This window comes from Ahaetulla prasina, chromosome 4 (genome assembly GCF_028640845.1).
Source record: "Ahaetulla prasina isolate Xishuangbanna chromosome 4, ASM2864084v1, whole genome shotgun sequence".
In the NCBI taxonomy this organism is placed as follows: Eukaryota; Metazoa; Chordata; class Lepidosauria; order Squamata; family Colubridae; genus Ahaetulla; species Ahaetulla prasina.
The window spans coordinates 31,316,421-31,341,150 of NC_080542.1; the positions used below are offsets into that span (position 1 = coordinate 31,316,421).

At 38.1% G+C, this 24,730-nt stretch overlaps 1 protein-coding gene across 2 annotated transcripts; it reads left to right on the top strand.

Annotated features, from left to right (window-relative positions):
* The first annotated feature begins 1,091 nt into the window (after positions 1 to 1,091).
* On the top strand, positions 1,092 to 20,855 carry LOC131198401 (serine/threonine-protein kinase SBK2-like). Of its 2 annotated transcripts, XM_058182998.1 has the most exons (5): positions 1,165 to 1,193; positions 8,492 to 8,511; positions 11,434 to 11,608; positions 15,666 to 15,868; positions 18,887 to 20,855. In XM_058182998.1, exons 3-5 carry the CDS (start codon positions 11,443 to 11,445, stop codon positions 19,445 to 19,447), a joined length of 930 nt encoding a protein of 309 aa, XP_058038981.1. In that variant the 5' UTR covers positions 1,165 to 1,193; positions 8,492 to 8,511; positions 11,434 to 11,442; the 3' UTR covers positions 19,448 to 20,855. The 2 variants fall into 2 exon arrangements, with proteins under 2 accessions (XP_058038980.1, XP_058038981.1); XM_058182997.1 differs by lacking the exon at positions 8,492 to 8,511 and having other exon boundaries at positions 1,092 to 1,193.
* Positions 20,856 to 24,730: the final 3,875 nt, after the last annotated feature.

Below are 24,730 nucleotides of genomic sequence, written 5' to 3' on the forward strand. Positions count from 1 at the left end.
AAAGACCACCTAGCACTCCAAAGTTCAACCCCGAGCTACAGATATACACTTCTGTTAGTAGAAAGCGGGATTCATCTTTGGGTATGTGCAGAATTTCTCAGTTGATCTTCATTGGGTATGTGGAGAATTTCTCAGCATCTTCATACATGCTGCATGAATCCAATTAGAGAAATGCATTCTTTTTCTGGCTTTTGATTTTCAGGTTTCTCTGTCTCCTGTTATCCTTTGGTAACAAACTGTTGATCCTGGATCTCTTGCCACTTCTTTTGATTGACAAATTCCATTTTAATATTCTTCAGTTGTATTCAGTACAATTCCTTGTATTCATAAGTGAAGTCATCTTTTCCAATTGCTTCCATTTTAGTTTATTTATTTATTTAATATTTAAATTATACATATTTAAGCTGTTATATTTATTTATAAAATCTGTTTTGTTGTGAATGGTAAAAACTCAAAGCTACTCTGTTCATAGTATTTGCTCTTGAAACTTTGTAGTATTAGCTATGAATTAGCTTTGTAGACATCTAGAAATGTTCTTATATGAGAAATGATTTTATATTTGTAGACATACCAGAGCAACCTGATTTCATGGGGATTCACATTGATGAGCTGGTAGGTTGTTGGCAGCCATAAGACCAGAACAAGCTGGGGCACAAAGAGCATGAACAATGTGAAAAAACAGAAACAGGCAAAGGGGTTCAGAGAGGGGTACCCTCGTTTTCTTTTCACCAATCGCCCCCATGCAATGAAAAGAGATGGACACAGGATGTCACTGTATCACAAGTACAAGATGAAGGATTATGGGGCATGGCCGAGGAGCATGGGAGAAAAGTGAAAGGCTACTGAAGTCCCAGAAAGAGGAGCCCAATATCTTCCTGAGGATTACTTATATTGGCAGATGTCATTGTTAGAGCTGAATGCAACAGAGTAGAGCGGGCTGCCTGGCATGCTCACTCTTTCATCTGTCTGGGAAAGATAGATGAGGTTTTCCCTTGCACTTTCAACCAATCCCCCTCTTCAAACTTAAGCTCTGTAGGGTGTGTGGCACAGGAGAAGAGGCGGAGCGTCACACTTAGACCAGTAATGTCTAGCAGACACCCCAGCTGCGCTTCACACAGCCTCATTAGACAGCAACAGAAGCAAGAGAGAGAGAGAGACTGGACACCCCAGTTCTTCAGCACAAAAGGAAGTGGGTAAGTTCTTGATGCTAGTGTGGTGCCAGTTACCGCGGTGAGGACTCCGCTACCTGGGCTGCAAAAATGGGGTCCCGACATGACAAACTTCAAAGGGGATTGACTTCATGTAACAGCTTTTGTCTGTAAATTTATGCACGCATTATGACATTTTGCAAAAGTGTATAGTGTACGGAAGAGTGAGCTAATGTCACCATGCAGGAATCAAGGTTAATACATAGGGTTTGTCTCTTGGTGTCTAATCATATATCTATTATTGACACTGCATATTCATCAGAAAGTGTTTGTTAAAAAATGGTTTGGACTCTTGTCCAGGCACCTGGAATGCAAAAAATCACAGGCAGCAGCAAAAATGGGCAGAAATGGGCAGGGGTGAATGAATGGTGTAATGCTGACTTCCACTAAATCAATCATTTATCAGTTATTGGGCTGTTATATTTTTTGTGGTGCCACATGGGAAGCATTGAGATGTCATTTTATTTCTTTGTTGCAACCTTCAGCTCACCTGGACAATTAGTGGAATTAACAGTAAAGAGCAATGGTATAAGATCACATATGCTGTAGAATATGGGGAAATTTGGAGAAATAAACCCAGAGCAGCAACAGTTTCTTGCAATATCTACTTTGACTTAGAGATGGCTTACAAAAATGTTGGGACTTTGGGCAAAATGTGAAGGATTTTTCCCTACATTCAATGCTCACAATGAATGTTGCCTTATGTCTGATTAACACAATGTCCAGTAACAGTAGAACTTAATATAAAGATGAATAGATGCTTTAAGTCCATCTTTCTTTCCAAATTGCTTAATCATTACATTTTCCCAACACTAACAAAATATAAAATGGCATTCTCAGATGCTGCTTCATACTTGCTCTCATATTTTTGGAGATTTTGAGGATTAGCAAAAATATTCAAGACTTTTGTACAGAGTCTGTCTAATTTTTTGCATCAAGCAACCAATTGGTTCCATATATATTATAGTAAATATATAGCTAATAATCAGAATATACAAATATATAACCAAAAATTTAGCAGACGAATGGGCATTTGATTTAAAAGCAACCCAACATTTGAATTAAAACCAGGTAGCAAATATAATAAAGGCTTCTTCTGGAATGCATATGCCCATTTTTTCATTTTGTTTTATAATTTTATCATATTGTTACATACTTTTTTTTTGACTGATGCACATCATATCATCAGACATTTGAATCATATGAATTAGTTTATGAATCAGTTCAGAACAATATTCTTTCTGACTAAATGTGAGACATATGGTCTTGGGAAATAATGACTTGATACTGACAAAAAGCACCTGGCTAAATCATCATCACCGATTCAGGAAAAGCTGGTCTTGCTCAAATCTATTGCGTGAAACGGGCCTTAAGGGCTGATATGTGTGTCAGTTGGGTGGGTAAAATAAATCCCTGGGATTTGGTTAATTGATAATTTAATCAGACGGAGGAAGGAGAATTGCAGATAATTAGTGGTGACTCTGTATAACCTAGGGGTGTTGTTTTTTCTCACAACGTTCTTGTTAAAGAACCACTGTCCTTACTAGATGACAATCACAATGGATTTTTTTGCTCGTTCATTTTTATTCACAGTTTCTTAAAGATCTTGGGGTCAAGAAATACTTGAAGAGGTCAAACATTTGACCTTTTCAAAAACTAGTTTTCTAAAATGACTTTAGAAATCCAATTTTATTCAGTACTTTAGGAGTAAGAATGAGGACTTTGGGCTGAATTTTACCGTTAGTAAAAAAAAAAAAGTGGGGGGAAGGGGGAATTCTCTCATACTAACCTCAGAATTAAAAAAACCAAAATTGTAGGGACCGCAACCAGAGGTGAGGAAATTTTGCTTAGGTGCGGACCAACTTACATGTCATATAATATGTCATCAAGTCATCTATGATTAATTGTTTATGTTTATTTTCATGAGCCAGAAATAAGCTGAGAATGTTTTGTTTCATTTAAAAAAACACACACAAAAAAGTAGGTAAAAAAGGTGAACAGGTAGCACAAGCAATCACAAGTAGCATGGACTGGAATCTCACTTCAAGGATTTTCAAATGCTGAAGGATAAAACAAAGTGTAACCTGTAAATTTTATTTATCCCTTATTCAGTGCTAATTTGGCAAACTTTAGTCCAAGGATGCATGTTTTTTAAGCCTTCTAGGCAAAACAAAATGGAATAAAATAAAAAAATAAATCTACTGGAAAAATGGGAGAATATGATTTATTTTCTTTTGCAATTTTAAAAATAATTATTTTCATTCTCTTTGCCTTGAGATAGAATGGGTGTAAAGATCCTGAGCCTAGAGTAACAGTGCATAATTTAGGTGGATTCAGAAGTAAAAAGAGAGAGAAAAAGATGAACTCAAAATGCAATTTAATTTACACTAAAATATAAATGAATTTATTAAATAGCTAAGTTAATTACCAACAATTTTAATCACTTTAAATCCAATCACATTTAATAATTTAGAAACATTTAATAATGTCCTCCTCCTGTCACATTAAAAATGGCAATGTACTGCAACTAAAGCCATAGCAACTCCTCAAAAGTAAAAAAAAAAAATCAGGTTGTTTATTTCTGCCCTAAACCAAGCTTGGCCCTTTTGAAATAGTGTTTTAAAAAGGAATGTATATTTGGCTCCTTCTTACTGATTTTTTCCTTTTGCTTAAATAAAGACAAAATTAAGAATTTTGTAAGTTTTTTAATTTTATGCAGCTTTATATGTATTGCCAGATACTTATTTTATTTATTTATTTATTTATTTTGTCATAACAGTATATATAAGCATTAACATGAAATAACTATATAATATATAAGCATATATATGAGCATAAGTATGTAATATCTATATTAATTGGATATAATGAAGAGGAACAATAGGACAGGGAACAGTAGGCACATTTGTGCTCTTATGCACGCTTGTATATATATATATAGTATATAGTTCTTTGGTTATTCAGGTTTTCTCCCGTGTAAAATTGGAAGTGTCTTGACGACGTTTTGATGAAGTCTCATTTGTCATCTTCAGGCTTCAGCTTCGTGCTTCTTGGAGCAATGTGTGATTGCAGCTGTTTCTTCCTTTTTAACTGCTAGCAAAACACAACCCCAGCCAATCAGAGCACAAAAAAACCCCATCCAATCAGAGCACAGCCAAGCTCCCACCCAATCAGTTCAAACCCCCACTAGCAGTTAAAAAGGAAGAACCAGCTGCAATCACACATTGCTCCCAGAAGCACGAAGCTGAAGCCTGAAGATGACGAATGAAACTTCGTCGAAACGTCGCCAAGACACTTCCAATTTTACATGGGAGAAAACCCGAATAACCAAAGACCTACATACAAACACCTACGAAAACCTCAGAAAACAAATAGTATATTGTGTGTGTGTGTGTGTGTGTATGTGTGTATATATATATATATATATATATACACCAAAGATCTACCTACCTACCTACCTACCTACCTACCTACCTACCTACCTACCTACCTACCTACCTACCTACCTACCTACCTACATACATACATACATACATACATACATATATATATATATATATATATATATATATATATATTTGAAATGGGTTTGAAATGGCTAATGTTGCAGCTGCGGTCTGGCTTCTGGTCCTTGGTCATGCTTCCTGATCAGTGTGGGTTTGGGTCTGCTTTCTGGGTGGATGTGTGGTGGTGACATCCTGTGTGGACCTCGTGAGTGTGGGTCTGGTGTCATTCCTCGTGTTAGGGACTCGTTTGTCAATAAGGGCGGGTTTCCAAATGGCTGGTAGGTGGGAGGTATCATCTCGTTTGTTCATGCTGTGTGGGCGTTTTTCTATCTCGATGGCTTCTCTGATTATTCTGTTGTTAAAGTGTTCAGTTTTGGCGATAGTTCTGGCCTTTTTAAAGTCAATATCGTGTCCTGTGGCTTTAAGGTGTTGGACCAGGGAAGAAGTTGGTTCCTCTCTTTTGACTGAGTTCTTGTGTTCTTCAATGCGTGCATTTATTCTTCTGTTGGTTTGTCCGATGTATGTGGTGGGGCAGGCGGTGCATGGGATTTCATATACTCCTTAATTTTCTAACTCAGTTTTGTCTTTGGGGTTTCTTAGGATGGTGGATATTTTTTGGTTTGTGCAGAATGCTGTCTTGATGTTATGTTTGTGGAGGATCTTGCTGATTCTGTCTGTGGTGCCTTTTATATATGGGAGGAGGGCTGTGCCGTTTTCTTGTTCTCTGTCTTGGATTTTAGTGGGGGGTTCTTTTTGGATTAGTTTGGTAATCTTATCAAAGATTACCGAACTAATTACCAAACAGCAAGATCAGAGCACAGCCAAGCTCCCACCCAATCAGTTCAAACCCCCACTAGCAGTTAAAAAGAAACAGCTGCAATCACACATTGCTCCCAGAAGCACGAAGCTGAAGCCTGAAGATGACGAATAAGACTTCGTCGAAACGTCGCCAAGACACTTCCAATTTTACGTGGGAAAAAACCCGAATAACCAAAGACCTACATACAAACACCTGCGAAAACCTCAGAAAACAAATACACACACACACACACACACACACACACACACACACACACACACATATATACAGTAGTGGGATTCAAATAATTTAACAACTGGTTCTCTGCCCTAATGATTTCTTCCAACAACCAGTTCACCAAATTGCTCAGAAAGTTAACATCCGGTTCTCCCGAAGTGGTGTGAACTGGCTGAATCCCACCACTGCATACATACATAAATACATACATGTATATATATGTGTGTGTAGGTCTTTGGTTATTCGGGTTTTCCCCCACGTAAAATTGGAAGTGTCTTGGCGACGTTTCGACGAAGTCTCATTCGTCATCTTCAGGCTTCAGCTTCATGCTTCACTGAAGCTGAAGCCTGAAGATGACGAATGAGACTTCGTCGAAACGTCGCCAAGACACTTCCAATTTTACACGGAGAAAACCCGAATAACCAAAGACCTACATACTGCGAAAACAAATATATATATATATATACATATATATATATATATATATATATATACATACATACATACATACATACATATATATATATATATATATATATACACACACATATATATAAAAATGTATATACTGTACATGTCTTTTCAGTGAAGGAATTGAATTGAAGCAACATTGAAATCAAATTGCCAAGTAAGATGCGCCACAGAGTTAGATGATGCCATCCATTCAAAAGGAAGAGTGGATTTGTAGGCTGAATTTGTCTTCTTTGAATATTGCACAAAAACAATGTTTATGTCAAGTTCATGCATGCAAAATGCACACTTCTTTTGCATATATGTGTGTGTAGGTCTTTGGTTGTTCGGGTTTTCCCCGTAAAATTGGAAGTGTCTTGGCGGCGTTTCGAAGTCTCATTCGTCATCTTCAGGCTTCAGCTTCATGCTTCGTACGAAGCTGAAGCCTGAAGATGACGAATGAGACTTCGTCGAAACGTCGCCAAGACACTTCCAATTTTACACGGGAGAAAACCCGAATAACCAAAGACCTACATACTGCGAAAACAAATATATATATATATATACATATACATATACATATATATATATATATTATTTATTTATTTATTTATTTTATTTAATCAAATTTATATACCGCCCTATCTCCCGAAGGACTCAGGGCAGTGTACAGGCATTTAAAAACACATAAATACAATATAAAAAACAATTAAAAAACTTATTCTAAAAAGCCCGTTAATTTAAAATTAAAAATATAGAATAAAACCCAATTTAAAACCGATAATTTAAAATCTAGCTCAGTCCTGCACAGTTAAATAAATATGTTTTAAGCCCGCGGCGGAAGGTCCGGAGGTCCGAAAGCTGACGAAGTCCGGGGGTAGTTCATTCCAGAGGGTGGGGCCCCCACAGAGAAGGCCCTTCCTGGGTGTCGCCAGGCGACATTGCAGCTGACGGCACCCTGAGGAGACCCTCTCTGTGAGAGCGCACGGGTCGGTGAGAGATATTCGGTAGCAGTAGGCGGTCCCGTAAGTAACCCGGCCCAATGCCATGGAGCGCTTTAAAGGTGGTCACCAGCACCTTGAAGCACACCCGGAAAGCCACAGGTAGCCAGTGCAGCCTGCGCAGGATGGGTGTTATACGGGAGCCACGGGGGGCTCCATCTATCACCCGCGCAGCCGCATTCTGGACTAACTGCAGCCTCCGGATGCCCTTCAAGGGGAGCCCCATGTAGAGAGCATTGCAGTAATCCATGCGAGACGTCACGAGTGTATATAGGTCTTTGGTTGTTCGGGTTTTCTCCCGTGTAAAATTGGAAGTGTCTTGGCGACGTTTCGACGAAGTCTCATTCGTCATCTTCAGGCTTCAGCTTCATGCTTCATTGAAGCTGAAGCCTGAAGATGACGAATGAGACTTCGTCAAACGCCGCCAAGACACTTCCAATTTTACACGGAGAAAACCCGAATAACCAAAGACCTACATACTGCGAAAACAAATATATATATATATATATATATACATACATACATACATATATATATATGTATATATATGTATATATAATACATACATATATACATATAAACATACATACATACATACATATATATATATATATATATATATACACACACACATATATATAAAAATGTATATACTGTACATGTCTTTTCAGTGAAGGAATTGAATTGAAGCAACATTGGGAAATCAAATTGCCAAGTAAGATGCGCCACAGAGTTAGATGATGCCATCCATTCAAAAGGGAAGAGTGGATTTGTAGGCTGAATTTGTCTTCTTTGAATATTGCACAAAAAACAATGTTTATGTCAAGTTCATGCATGCAAAATGCACACTTCTTTTGCATATATGTGTGATCACAGATTGTTCATCGTAAAGCTCAGTGCCTTAAACTCAAAATTAGAATTTTACAAAAAAAAAATGGTTGGGCTAGAAAATAGATGTACAAAATAGATACTTTATTGTTAGCAGAGAACAGCAAAGTTCACATCTAGCTTTCGTTTAGAAGTTCGACATAAGGGGATTACTCTCAAATGTTTATTTGTCTCCAAATAAACTAACTTTATTTTAATTTGTTGTTCATTTTCACAAAATTATTCTAAGCTTTAACAAGCCTCTTTTGTAAATCCAATAGAAACAAATTATCCAGGTCACTCTCTTGGTTTGTTAATTGTATTTCCGTTTTAAACACAACAACATCAATTGGTTTCCATGTCCAGTGTGACAACTTTTTCCAAGTCATTATTGTAACCTGTCATTTTTAAATTCACTTTCAGATCAGTCTCAACTTAATCAGGTAAAATTGTTCTTCTTTCATAACATTGTTTAAATGCAGTTCATCTGTAGAGCAATCACTAAAAGTTAAATTCTGGCTTCATCATCCAAAAATATGTCCACTGTTAAATTTTACTTCATTCTGTATCTGTAAATTAAATGTGTTCTTCTCTTTTAATTTTAATCTTTATTTCCTTCTAATTTATCTTAGTATCCAATTCTCTTATTATGTACACATATTTTTTAAAAATTAAGAAAAAAATATTTTTATATGGAAAGCATTCTTATTTTTAATAGTTGAAAAGCAGTTAACAAGCATTTTCCAAAAGTGATGAAAAGGAACTATGAGAACCCAGTATCCGTTTAAAGGTGCCAGAGATGGTTGAGCAAGAATTCTCTCATCTCCCAGAGCTCTAAATCTTGCAAAGACCAGCATCTTACAATCTCCTTGGGACGAACAACTATCTGGAGCATTTGTGGATGATCTCAAGTCTGCTTTGTCTAGAGAAGAGTTACAAAGAGCCACTGTTCTCACCAATTCTTCATTAGATTGTGGTTGTTGGCTCAATTTTTTGTGGCGCTATCTTCTGTTTGCCATTGTCTCTGGAAATTGGAGGTACCACCATTTCCAAGTATTTAACGCAACAAGAGACTTCATTTGTCTAACATTGAAAGTTAAGATGAGACATTCATAACTAGCTGTAAAAGTGCTGTAAGTTTTGACATTTATATTGTGATGTTTATTTGTGATATTTACTAAGCGGAATTCAAAAATACTGTAAGGAGTGTGTCATAAGAATAGCAAGAACAACAATAACATATATCTTGATGGAGAGTTGTTTGTGCAACATTGTCCCTATGAAAAAAATCTAAAAAGTATTCATGAATAGGTAAAGAAGTTTAAATATGATTCACTAAAGTGTTTTAGGAGTGTATCACTTGAATTGAGCCCCAAATTCCCATAACCCTTGTAACATGTAGGATAGGACACTTAGCATGAATCAGAAGCCATCTACTGGCATCAGTTAAGTAAGGAGGCTGCAAGTGACTGTCAATTTTCAGTGGGTCACTAGAAATATAATATAGAACATGACATCAGTCCAGTTTACAATGATTTTTTTACCCCAAAATTGTACAGGAGCATGAGAATGCCTAAAAAGGCCAACCCTGAAATATTTTCCACTCTTCGTTCTAGGATCTCATAGCTCCCCAACTAGGACAAAATTCTGCAACTGGCATTAGTTAGGAAAAGTGATATACTTAACGAACCTGCTAAATTCTGCTTGCTAAATTTGGAATGAGTTTTGCATGTGTGAAATGGGGACAGAGAAGGGAGAGACCACCCACGGCACATGGTGCTCTAAGAACACACGAATGAAGGATTGTAGCTTTGGTTCATCAGAGGTGCATGAAAACAGCTAGCTGCCTATCAAGCTCCCCATGATTGGCACATAGAGATTGTAGAAAAAAAACTTTCAAGGAAATCAAAGTCACTTCTAAACACATTGCCAATGCATTTCCATTATTATTGCTCCTGCATTGGTTTGAACTAGGAAAACAACTGAAAGACTTTAAGCTTTGCAGTAAAGGCTTATCAACTGAGTACAGTAGACTGGCTAACTAACTTGATTTACCCAGTCTTATATATAGCTGAATAATTTCATTGTGAAAAATAATGCAGTCACCTCTTAGACAGGAAGGTCACATTCACGTGGAAAAAGTGGCAATCCCTTTTTCCCTTTCCAAATTTAAAAACTGGTGTTTACCAAGTTTTACATCTTTCAACATAAGAGGAAGAAATCAAGATAAGGAGAACTGTGTATGTTTATCAATCATAAGGGGTTTTTCCTCTGAAATTATTATTGGTCAATCTGTAGCAAATAGCCTGACAAGGAGAATGCAGAAAAGATGGTCTCCTCTTTTGGTTTCTCAGGAAACTGGGGAAAAGACAGGAAAGGTTATAAGCCAGGTTTCCTAGGGGCTTCTGTAGCTCTGACCCTTTTTATTGCCTCTTTTGAAGTAAGACTACATAGAAAGCAGATGCTTCACTGCAATGTGTTGGAAAGATGGAAGAGCACACCAACTTTCTTTCCCTCTTGTATTGCCAAAGGAATCTAAACTTAATGAAAATGAGCAATATCCATGTTAGGTCTCATAGACCCAGACAGATTTAATTCTTGAGGGACTGAGTGCAGAATAAACAAACCCCACTTTTCTTTTCTAATCTATAAATCTATAAAACAATTTCAGGGCAAAAAGTAGCAACAGGGAGCCAAACTAAACAATAATAACAACTAAAATCTCTTTATCAAAAAAAAGGAAAAAAAAAGGACAGAAAGACTTTTTGGGCTTAAGGAAAAGAAACTCAAGGGTAACAACTGACCACTCAAGTTCCATTCAGTGCCATTAATGTTCTTAATACACAGAAGATGGTAGGGAAATTGTGCATTTTTGTATTGGTAATTCAGGAGGATTGAATGCAAGTACCGTAGAAAGGCACAAAGAAAATTATAATTACAAAGAAAATTAAAATATTTCTTATTTCATATTACGATGCACATTAGAGCATGCAGAGTTCATGACTAAAAACTACAAACTAAAACCATTTAAAAGAGATGGCAGGAGATTTCAATCTCGCAAACACTGTTAATGTAGACTGACAATGAGACACAGTGAACTCATCTACTCATGTTTCTTGTCTGGTTTACCAGAGAGGGTTGATGCCAATTTTTTAAGTCTCGAAGTACAAATCTCCGAATGTCACTTTACCTGTCTGCTGAATTAGGACGGGTCTAATTCCTCTCTGACTATTAAGGCACTGGATCCCCCTCACTCCCTTGTCTGATCATTCCCTAGGCAGCATCTCGATTCCTCATCCCTTGAGGTCATTTTCACATACCATTGCAATAAGATATATTCACCAACTTCTTTGCATTTCTTATAGGGTTGCACCATGAACCGTAGTTTGGGGATGGAGGCACAGGCTCGTCTCACAGACATGTTGGAAATTACTGCCCAGAGCCTGGTGAGCATGGAAGTAGCAGACCACTACCAAATCATCAAGGAGCTGGGCAAGGGGAAATACGGCCAGGTGGTCCTGGTGATGCACAGGCAAAGAGGTAAAGATTGCTTTGTGTGGTCAAACAATCCCACTCTCTTTCTCCCTTTTAAATTTGTTTGTTTGTTTGTTTCCCATCTTTGTTATTTGTTACACATAACTCAAGGCAGCGAAGGTATCCACTACACATATTTCTCCTCCTATTTTCCGCACAAGAAGAACCTGTGAGTTCTTGTTGGGCTGAGAGAAAGCGACTGGCCTAAAGTCACTTTAATGGCTTTCATGACTAAAGCGGGACTAGAATTTACAGTCTCCTGCTTTCTATTCTGGTGCCTTAGCCACTAGACCAAACTGGCTCTCTATTTGGACTGAGGAGGGTTTTTTTAATGCAGGACCTAGTAGGAGCCAGGATATAAAGACGAATGGAGAAATAAAAAATATATATATAAATCAATTAAATATATCTAATTAAATGATTTTACATTTACTTAAAATGTCTTCTTTCTGTCACTTGAAAAATTGAAATTTGATTGAAGTGAATGATAAGGGATATATCAAAAGCTATAGGGAGTATATGTAGTGCTGGAGTTTTAAGTTAGGCTGCCCTGCTTTATACTGATTTGACATACTGGTTAATAGTAGTTTGGTATCAGTGGTGCGTTTCAAATTTTTTTACTACCGGTTCTGTGGGTGTGGCTTGGTGGGCGTGGTAGAGAAAGGGTATTGTAAAATCTCCATTTCCACCCCACTCCAGGGGAAGCTTATGGCAAAATCCCCATTTCCTTCTGATCAGCTGGGACTTGGGAGGCAGAGGATAGGGGCGGGGCTGGTCAGAATGTTTCTCTGAACTACTCAGAATTTCTGCTACGGGTTCTCCAGAACTGGTCAGAACCTGCTGAAACCCACTTCTGTTTGGTACCCACTTAATACAGCCAGCTATTCAGTTTCAATGAAAAATAGTTTCCATTACAGTTGCGTTTGAGAAAAACAGATTGATTCATATAGCTAGTGACTCTATATCCGTGTTTTCAAACTTGGCAGCTTTTACATCTGTGACTTTCAATTCTCAATATCTCAGAGTTCAGCATGTTTCTGTCTACACCTGAGCCCTTAACTGCACATATGTATGCATGCACTATATAGTATATGTATGTTTCTGTCTCTTTCTTTCTCTCTGTGTCTATCGAAATACAGAGAAGACAATATGCAAAGATGAATTTTAAAAAGTGATAATATGCACACACACAACACATTAATGATTAAGTTAAAATACCAAAAGACAAATAAAACATCTCAAGAATCAAAAAGCTAAATTGATATAAACCATGATCATTTACACATTTAGTAACAATGTAGTAAATTAGGTATTCAAATTGTCTATTTGCAAAATATGAATCTTACACCAAAGGGAAAGATCATTTTTGATAATTAAAATCTTTTTGTAAATTGATCAGTCCTATATTTCCAATCTTTGATATTTGGATTAATGATACTTTTCCAATATCTTGTGCAATTTGGTTAATAGACAATATCCTAGAGTGGCTTATGGTGATATACAAAATAATTTATTGTCAAAAGCCACAGGATCATTGTTACAAATACAAAATCAACAAAGATTTCCTGACAAATACCCACTAATTAGATGAGCTGTCACTTATTTGAGCCAAGTTTTTAATTTAAAACTAAATAATGTTGCAATTGGCTACCATGGTCAGAATAAATGTATCTCTCCCCCCACCATACAAATGTAAAGTACATTCACTACCAAACTGAAATCTCTCCCTCACCACCAATACACTTGAAGTGCTTAAAGAACCCTTATAAGAAAATATTCATAGCAAGTTGAATTGACCCAAGTGGTGATAGAGAGAAGACTTAGTGAAGAACCTGTGGCTCAATAATCCTAATTGTTTCTATTAACTGACATAGTGCAGCTGCCATGTTTACCTTGTAGAAAAAGACAGAGTCAGTTTGATTTAGTGGTTAAAGCACCAGGCTGAAAAATGTGAGACTATGAGTTCTAGTCCTGCCTTAACCATGAAAGATAGCTAGGTAATTTTGGGCCAGTCATTCTCTCTCAGCCTAACCCACCTCATAGGGTTGTTGTGGTGGGAAAAATAGGAAGAGTTAGGGCAGGGGTGTCAAACTGGTGGCCTGCGGGCTGGATGCGTCAGGCGCTGGCCACACCCATCCCAGCTCCAAAAAGGGGGAAAAGTCACAAAACATAATGTGATGGTAACGTGACACCACAAGTTTGACACCTGTGAGGTAAGGTGTTGAATATGTTTGCCACCTAGAGCTATTTGTTAAAATAATAAATATGGGATACAAATAAATAAATAGGTCACTCAGATACACACACACACACACACACACACACACACACACACACACACACACACAGTTTTTGCTGTTGCTCATGGCCACTCAGTAAAGTATCAAAACTTTACTGATTGTCTGGTATATAATATATGATTGCCTATATGTATGCCAATAAAATTATTCTATCTTTAAGTGATTTGGTTGCTTTAGATGAGCCAGGTTTGGCATATACAATATCTATTCTGTGAACAGAGTTTTATTCCAGCCCCTTTTCTCAACGCAAGAATTCTTCAAAGATGTGAAGGGGAATTCCTCTTGCCTAGTCTCATCCTATTGCAGATGTGATTTAGCAGAAATTTAAATACTGACTTTTACAATGTTTTTTTCCTGAACTGGAAAAAAATTGATTGCATAACTTAGAATCTTTCAATTTGAATAGAAAAGAATTGAGAAGGAACAAAAATGGAATTATTGATTCAGGAAAATATTTAATATAGTGTATAAGATTATATTTGCAAGGATTTGTACAAGATGCTATATTTCAGACTCTTCAAAGACTGGGCCTGGGGTGCATTAGATAAGAATTCAACTGGATGCCTGTTTCTTCTTTGTCACAGGGATTTGATCAACATATACATTTCAGGCATGTTTTTTTTTAAAAAAAATAGAGGCTGGAAGTATATGTGATACACACACACACACACACACACACACACACACACACACAAGGTGCCCACAACAGTACAAAATGGGCAATTCTACTGTATATTTAAAGATATATAACAGTAAAAATTATGTTTAGCATAGTGATGAAAAAAGGAAGAAATAACAAAATTATAGAAAGAGGAAGGAAATTGTTAAGAAACAGGTTCTGTCTAAATGAGTGTGAAAACAAATATGTTGTTCTTGAGTTATTCTTAGCACTTAGTGTTATTCTTAACATTTAGCTGCAATCATTTCATACATACTAACTTTTTCCAGCAGCCGCCACCCCCATGCAAATTATAATTATATATAGTAGTGTCTTTTTTAAAATGCTTATTGGTTTGGAGCTGAAATATTTGGTTATGTTAGCTGATCCATTAACTAAACCACTGTTTACCTGAACTTAACCAAAATGAATTCAGTCTCTTAAAAACATTTTAAAACAATATAATTTTAGAATTATATCACCATATTTTGAATTCTTTAAAAATGAAAAATCTAGACTGTACTTGTCAATTTATCTATAATGGAAATGTATTTACTGATATAGGATGTTTGATTTACAACTTAACAACCATTCAAAGTTACAACATAGTCCCTATGCATACTTCCAATCGTTTTCAGAGTAATGATACCCACACAAACCCCAGTAATTGGGTGATCACATTTTCGGTGTCTGGCAGCAGGCTTATCTTTATGATTGTTTGCAATGTCTTATGATCATGTGACTCTGATTTGTAATGTGTTTTTGCCAGTTTCTGGCAATTATTTCTGATTTCTGGCAAAAACACCCATTAGGAAAAATGAATTCACTTAACGACCATGTTTCCACTTAACAGTTGTAACTTCAAACTGGTCATGTGATGGCTCAACTTATGACCGTAACGTGACTATAATTCCAGATTCAATTATTGTTGTAAGTTGAGGACTACCTCTCGCAATGACTCAAAATTTTGGTGATTTTGCATATGGAAAACTCTGCTGGAATAGTTGCCTAAAATTGCACAATGATCAAAAGACAGAAAAGCCTTTTGATTATTAGGAAATGAGGATTTTTGGTCTTATCTGTATCCCCTCCCAACTTATCTCAGGGACCCCGATGGCTCTCAAGCTACTACCTAAATCTAGCACCAAGCTCCAGAATTTCTTATATGAATACTGTGTGGCACTCTCACTTTCTGCACATCCTGCCATCGTTGGTATGTTTGGCATTGCTATAGAGTCCAGCCAGCATTACGGTTTTCTCTATGAAGCAGCCCTGCATCGAGACCTTATCTCCATTATCAAGCCCAAGGTAAGGCATATTTTTACATTTCAAGGTTTTAAAAATTAGTATTATTAATAGATTTTAGATTTATTGTATATTTTAGCATCTGCAATTTGTTACTTTTAGATTTTAATAATAATAATAATAATGGCTTTAACAAAATGAAATTCAATGATGAAAAAAAGTAAGGTTCTACACTTAGGCAAGAAAAACCAAATGCACAGGTATAGTATAGGTGGCTCTAGAGTAGTAACTGTGAGAAGGATCTTGAAGACCTAGTGGACAACCATGTAAGTGCAAGCCAGCAATGTGCTGCAGTTGCTAAAAAGGCCAACACAATTCTAGGCTGCATAAACAGAGAGATTGAATCAAGATCACGTGAAGTGTTAATAGCACTTTATAATGCCTTAGTAAGGCCACACCTGAAATATTGCATCCAGTTTTGGTGACCACAATGTAAAAAAGATGTTGAGATTCTAGAAAGAGTGCAGAGAAGAGCAATCAAAATGATTAGGGGATTGGACACTAAAACATAAAGAGAATGATCAACCTATTCTCCAAAACACCTAAAAGCAAGACAAAAAATAATGGACGGAAACTAATCAAGGAGAGAAGCAACATAGAACAGTGATGGTAAACCTTTTTGGCACTGAGTACTGAAAAAGAGAGCACTTCGCACACACTCATCTGGCCTGTGACCAGAAAGAGGAACTGCTCAGGGGGCATGTGTGCGCATGCCCCCTGAAATAAGGTACTTCTAGTTTCTGGGATGCACATGTGCACCGGCCAGCAAGTCTTCCAGTTACTGCTGTCCATGCACATGTGAAGATAAACTGTCCGGCACTCATGCTGGAAAATAGAAGACCAGCACTTCTGGTTTCAGGCACTGCCACACGCACAAAGGCCAGCTGATCGTCGCATGCGCTTCATGCCAGAAACCCGAAAGAGGAATGGGTGATACTGTGTGTGCCAGGCGAGATGGCTCTGCATACCATTTTGGGCACGCATACCAAAGGTTCACCATCACAAACCTAGAACTAAGAAGAAATGTCCTGACAGGTAGGACAATTAATCAATGGAACAACTTTCCTCCACAAGTTGTGAATGCTCCAACACTGGAAGTTTTTAAAAAGAGATTGGACAATCATTTGTCTGAAATGGTCTAGGGTTTCCTACTTGAGCAGGAGGTTGGACTAGGAAACCTCTGTCGTGTCCCCCCTCCTCCTCTGACGGCCGGGTCTGGGAAGTCTGTATCAAGCGTGGCCACGAAGCCTCTGCAGCTTTGCCAAATTCCTGTCAGAGTTCTCAAGGCAGGCAGGAATCCAAGGTGTGACTTTAGCAACTAGATGAGACTTTGCTTGACTCAAGGAATGCCAAAAAGCAGATCCTTTATATAGGCCATGGGGTGTGGCTCATGACTCAGCACTTATCCAGGCCTGCCCCTCCCTTCCTTTTGTTGACGTCGCCTCTCCATTCTCCGGAAGCGGGGATCCGTCCACTGTGTCTTTCCGTCCTCCTTCTCTGCTGCCGGCACTTCTAGCACGTGGCTGGCTTCTTGCTCACACGCTGTAGGAGGGAGGTTTGTTTGCTCACTCTGTCCCGGCATGGTGCCAGGGCTGGGGGCTGGAGGCATGCCAGGCCATTCTTCTTCAGTATCAGTCTCTGGCTCAGATAGCAGGAGATGGGAGAGGCCCGGCTGAGAAGAGGAGGGCGGGCGAGGCACAACAACCTCCAAGGACCCTTCCAACTTTGTTATTCTGTTCTGTTTCGTTTTAAGATATGCATGTATTTCTGTGATCATAGCGTACTTAAAATAATCACGAGACTTATTCAATAAATTATTTACGAACTTATTACATTTTAAAAATAGTATATAAAGTTTAATTTTTCAAAATCAATTAGAAACAAGTCAACAAATCAGCACAGAATGTGTTATAAACTATGGGTCAAACACGAAGTACGAGATGAAGTATTTTGAACTTCAAAACTTGAAATTTTGAACTTTGACCATAAAAGATGATGAATGATTATAATTCCAATTTCAAAAGAGTTTTGAAAGCTTTTTTCAATAGAATCGTGATGCTGAAAAAAATTAAGAATAAGTCCAATTTTAATTTCAATTGTGATTGGATGGGTTCTGTGTTGAAGAACAGAAAAAGGCTTGAGTTTTAAATGCTATAGACCAGTGTTTAGCAACTTTAAGGTATGTGGACTACAACCTAATTTTGCGTAGTAAACCTAATTTTGCGTAGCTTCTTTTCCAAAAACACCACACTACTAACCAGAGCATATAAAACATTTGCTAGACCAATTCTAGAATACAGCTCACCTATTTGGAACCCTCACCACATCTCTGACATCAATACAATTGAACGTGTCCAGAAATATTTTACAAGAAGAGTTCTCCATTCCTCTGAAAACAACAAAATACCTTATCCCACCAGACTTGAAATCCTAGGCTTAGAAAACTTGGAACTCCGTCGCCTTCGACAAGACCTAAGTTTAACTCACAGAATCATCTATTATAATGTCCTTCCTGTCAAAGACTACTTCAGCTTTAATTGCAATAATACAAGGGCAACCAATAGATTTAAACTTAATGTAAACCGCTTTAATCTAGATTGCAGAAAATATGACTTCTGCAACAGAATCATCAGTGCTTGGAATACTTTACCTGACTCTGTGGTCTCTTCCCATAATCCTAATAGCTTTAACCAAAAACTTTCTACTATTGACCTCACCCCATTCCTAAGAGGACCATAAGGGGCATGCATAAGCGCACAAACGTGCCTACCGTTCCTGTCCTATTGTTTTTCTTTTCTTCTTCCTATATATGTTTATATGTGTATATACTATATAATCTTTTTGTATGATGTTGTGACAAAATAAATAAATAAAAATAAATAAACTCTCAAAATTCTGACTGGCTGGGGAATTCTGGGAGTTGAGGTCCACACCCCTTAAAGTTGCCAAGGTTGAAAAATGTTATAGGTCATTTAGAAGAACTAATGGAGTAAAAAAAATGTTTTTCTCTAATCCATCTAGGCAGGCATCCCTGAGAAGGCAGCCAAACTCTGTGCCAAGCAACTAGTAAGTGCATTGGACTTTATACACAGTCGGGGCCTGGTGTATCGAGATGTTAAACCGGAGAATATCCTGCTTTTTGACCGTCACTGCCACTGCATTAAACTGACAGATTTTGGATTGACCCGACCCCAGGGCACTCTGCTGCAGCTTGTGACGGGGGTCATCCCTTATACTGCACCTGAGCTAAGCCGGGGCACTGCTGGCACCCCAGGGCTACCCATTGATGCCAGTCTTGATGCCTGGGCTCTTGGGGTGCTGATCTTCTGCCTGCTCACTGGCTACTTTCCTTGGGAAAAGACTCTACCCGAGGATTCCTTTTTTGACGACTTTGTGATATGGCAAGAATCAGGTTCAGATGAAGATCTGCCATTTCACTGGCGCCCTCTGTCTCAAGATTGCATTGCTATGTTACAAAATCTTTTAGCCCTGGAGCCTACCAAGCGGGGGCCCATCCGCCAAGTACTCAGCTACCTGGATCGGCCTTGGCGAGCAGACTTGGCTGCTAAAAATGCCATCTGAGCGGAAATTTATCTGACTGGTTGGGGGTGGAGGGAGGGCCTCCCCATTATTATGTATTTGCAAAAAAAAAAAAAAAGTAAAGAAATGCTATGCATTGGGTATTTTACAACAGTTCTCAATGCAATGGTGGGATTCAGTCGGTTCACACCGCTTCAGGCAAACCAGTTGTTAAATTACCCATCCCCCACTATCAAAGTGGATCCCGGCACTGCGCTGCAATAGAGAAATAAGCAACAGAGTAGCCAGTGCGAGAAAAGGAGAAGGCCGCTTTCCATCCTCCTTCCCACATGCCGGCTGCTCCATTGCCCATTTCTCTATTGCAGCACAGTGCAGCACCCAGAATCCACTTTGATGGTGTGTGTGTGTGTGTGTGTGTGTGTGTGTGTGTGTGTGTGTGGTAATTTAACAAGCAGTTCACCCAGAGTCAGGTTGGCCATTGTGGGAGGCTTGTCCCACATGTGTGGTGGAACTGGAGGACAGGGATGGACCACGCCTCCCATAACAGCCAACCAGACCCTGGGCAAACTGGTTTTTAAATTATTTGAATCTCACCACTGCCTCAATGTATATACCTTTTGAATGGTTTGGTTTTATTGGGAGAGTCTAAATCAATGCATGTGATCATGTTTAAGACAATTATAAAACATGAAGGTAAATATTTTTGTGTTAGTAAGTTGGAATTTTAATTATGAAAATATATCATTTTCATTTAACAAACTGTTACTTTAGATTTTGCTCTTAATGATATATAGTGATTCTAATCATGTATACTAGTAAGCCAGAATGCAGTTTATCTGGTTTCAGCTTAGGCTGACATTGTGTCATTGTGGTTTGTGAACCATTCTTTATAGTTTAGTCAAGAAGCCATGCTTAAAAAAACCTATGGCTTAGCACAATATGTGAACCTAGTCAACTACTGTTTAACACTTTGCAGTCATACTTGTTTTATTTTGGCTTAATTTGCCATGGATCCAATCACAGTGATTTTTTTAACAGCAGAGATGAACAACCTGCAAATCCAGGGCTACATATGGATTATCTTTTGTATAAGAAGACCCTCTCTAGCACAATTACTAAAATATGTGTGGCAAAGTTTCAGGCCAGGAGTGACAAAAAATGAAAATTGATAGTTATAAACACTAATATAGATTATAGAGGCAAAAATCAAATAAGATTCTCAGGAAGCCTCCTATAAATAAATATCAGGAATACTGATCTCTGATTATTATAGTTCTAATTCAATGGCACTCTGACTTTTAAATCAAAACAATAAATCAAACAAACAAACAAACAAACAAACAAATTTTAAAAGTTAGGATGCATTGAATTAGAAATATATAAATAAATAAATATATGTAGGTCTTTGGTTGTTCGGGTTTTCTCCCGTGTAAAATTGGAAGTGTCTTGGCGACGTTTCGACAGTCTCATTTGTCATCTTCAGGCTTCAGCTTCGTACTTCTGGGAGCAATGTGTGATCGCAGCATTGCTCCCAGAAGCACGAAGCTGAAGCCTGAAGATGACGAATGAGACTTCGTCGAAACGTCGCCAAGACAGTTCCAATTTTACACGGGAGAAAACCCGAACAACCAAAGACCTACATACAAACACCCGTGAAAACCTCAGAAAACAAATATATATATATATGTTATCCTATTTATTGTTATAAATAAAGTTGGACTGAGAGAGTTATTGTCCAAAGACAGGCAGCCAGCTTTCATGTCTGAAGTGGAACTAGAACTCACAGTCTCCCGATTTTAACTTTTTGCTATAACCACTAGACAAAAGGTTTCTCAATCTTGGCAAATTTAAGGGGGATGGACGTCCATTCCCAGAGTTCAGTTCAAGTATCTTACAGTTGCTATGGTTGTGAAACACACTAGTCAAACTGAGACTGTTTTTAATTTTTCTCTATCTTTTAAATATTTTTTTCCAATGGTATTTAGAGAGGCAGACTAACTAATATAATAATTGTCTCAGTCATTTTACTTAATTGCCCTGTTTACTGGATCCTAGCATGTAAATGGAAATTATAGCCCAGATAAATCTTGTCACAATGATTTAGCATGATGTGTTGAACATACTTGACTTCAAAGTTTAATCTTGAATAGGCTTGTGAATCTAAACCCAGTAAATTTGGGTTTACCAGTCATATGGACACAACAGGAGAGAACCCATTGTGAAATTATTTGTGTGTGTGTTTGTTTTTTTCAAACAAACCATGCTTTTTTTTTTTTCTGAAGAAAATAGCTTTTCCTAGATTGACACTTTTGGATTAGATAGTCTTGGGCCAAAATGGTTAAGAATTAAAATGCTGTGGCCCAATATTTCTAGAGATTGAGAATGGTTGCATTATAGATAATCTAGAGATGTTGATAACTGTTTTTAGTACTTTGATTAAAAAAAAAATGTCAATTTTTTTGCAACTCAGTTATGCATATATCATGACAGTGAGGGACAGAGATAAATTATTTTCTATTTTAATTGTGTCTCTGAACTCTAAGGTATTTTCAGATCTCATCTGTTCCTACAGTTACAGAGAAATCTTTCTACAGGCTCCTCCACTGTGCCTATCTTCTTTCTTATCTGCATTATGAAAATATAACATCATCCATCCATCCATCCATCCATCCATCCATCCACCCATCCATGTTTATTAAACAAATATGTTTATATGGCTGCCCAACTCTCACAGATGACTCCGGGCAGCTTACAACGTAAAACCATAATATGAAAACCATGATCCATTGACCCACCCATCCCCAATGGCAGGAACAACACAATATCAACCACTTGACTGGCTCCATCTCAATCAGGGCCACCAGGTCTGCTGGCAAAATCATGTATTTAGGGCCTTTTGGAAAAACAACGTGGGAACTAATTGTTATCTCTGGGGTATTGATGATCCATGGAGCAGTCACTAGCAAGAAGTCCCTTTATTGTGGTCCCACTAGGTGTCCATATCCAATAGATGGGACCTGCAACATATCCTGCCTTATCATCCTGGTGGGCCAGGTGGATATAATGGGGGAGATCCTGTCTTTCAAATGTTGTTTTTTCAATACACATTTTCCACTTACTTATATTTTTACTCTTTTGTGATTACATCACAATGAAACACTAATTAGGCATGTTTTTCAGGATTCAGGCTTGGCTTGAGGATTCAGCACCCCTAGCAGGCAAGAACCAAATTCTTGACATCAAGGAGCTAAAATCCAGGAGGCAATGTATTTTCTGCTGGGTTTGGAGTGTTTTCTACTTTTTTCCGTTGCCACCAAATAGAGTGAATTATTGCCTCTGATGAAAGTTATCTTTGCCCTACTTCTTGTTCTTCCAAGCATTCTCAATCATTTCTACCTCAATCTCCAGCATTACTCCCATATGTTAGTGGGGCAGGGGGAGCTTGCACCACATCCAAACAGGAAGAAGAACCTAAAACTGTTTCTAGAGTGCAAGATTTATTAATGTAAACTCCACTTCAGTACAGCTCCTGGTAATATTACAGATACCTCCATGTAATTTTCTTGACAATAATACATAAGTGGTTTACCAGACATGTCTTCCAGGATATTTATTTCAATCTTCCTATCATGTACACCAGCGGTTCTCAACCTGTGGGTTGCGACCCCTTTGGGGGTTAAATGACAATTTGCCAGGGGTCGCCTAAGACCATCAGAAATTTGAGAAGTAGACTTGTGTGTCGAAGAATCGCGCTCCAATGGTTGACTCCACAAGCCAGCTGCAGGCTCTTCAAATCGCTAGCCGAATTCGGCTTCAGGCACAATGAATTAAAAAAGAGAGAAATCTTTGTTCTGATGTCTCTCTTCAAGCCAACTGCAATCACTCCCAATCACTAGCCTAATCTGGCTTCAGGCGCGATTAACTTAAATGGGAGGAGTCTCCGCTTTAATGCCTCCATCCTCAAGGCAATCGCAAGCAGTTCAGATCGCTAGCCAATACGGCTTCAGGCGCGATAAATTCAAAAAACAGTTTGCTGCTTTCCCCCCCCTTCTGCAGCTGCTGAGGTGCGCTGAAATCGCTGCCTAAAAAAAAATAATTTTACGGTTGGGGTCGCCACATTGTGGGGAATTGTCTTAAAGGGGTTGCAGCACTATAAAGGTTGAGAACCACTGATGTACACAATCTTGAGATCTCCTAATGGTGTCCAAGTCCAAATAATGTCTTTTGAAGTCAGTCAGTGTCAATGAGAGGCTGCCACATAACTCTGCATCCAGTGTATCATTCCTTAATGGGAAATGAGAATAGAGTAGTTTAAAAACAAAATTGATTGCCGTTTCCCCCAGGAACACTAAAAAAGGTTATTCCTATATTTTTTTAAAAAGTTAGAAGGTTATCCCCTGCAGTATTTTTAGTAATTTAAGCAACCTGTATCTTGGAGTTCTGTCTGAATAGGTATCCCATCTTATCAACATACAGTTAGCATCTCATAAAAGGATTAAGTTTATCAAGCTGTCCCACAATGCTAAGAATCAAAGTAACAGCATTTGTTGTATCAACATTTTCTTCCTATTATCCTGTCTCCAGTTAAACAAGCAACTGGAGACAGGGTAATACTCTACTGTATTATCTCAAAGGTATTGTCTTAAATTGAAAAAGCACCTTTGGGACAACCATGACCTGGATGACTGAGAATCTCCATAAACACGCTACTGTATACCTTCTACTGTAGTCTACTTTTAAGGATTTGTTATTGTTGTTAAGCTTTTATTGTAACTTCCTATCTACATGATTCTCAGCTAATCCTTCAGTTCAGATTTCTCAGGCTGTCTGATAAGAAATCAATGAGATTCTATGTAGAGCAGCAACCTCCAACTTTTTTTGGACACCAGGGACTGGTTCTGTGGAGAAAAGTTTTTTTGTAGATATGAGAGGATATGGTTTTGTGTGCTAACTGCATACTGCAGATGGGGCTTCACTTGTTTGCGTGGAACTGTTGCTGGCATGCCATGGACCGATGTTGGTCCGTGGACTCGAGGTGGGGATCCCTGATGTAGAGGGTAAGGAAGATGATCTTGATGAAACTCTGAAAGAAGCATTACCTTGGCAAAGGGGGCTTAAATAAGATAAGACTTGGAAGTTGCTCAGACACCTTTCTGATTCAATGATCTATAAGAGGACAGATACTGCACAATCTAACTTGCAAGATTCTGCTACAATAGCCAATGTTAACAGAAGCAAATTTAGCCTTCCTGTGGAGATGATTTCCTCATCAGATCCTTCTAGTATGGCTGACTGGCAGTGATTACGGACTAGAGAGAAATAGAG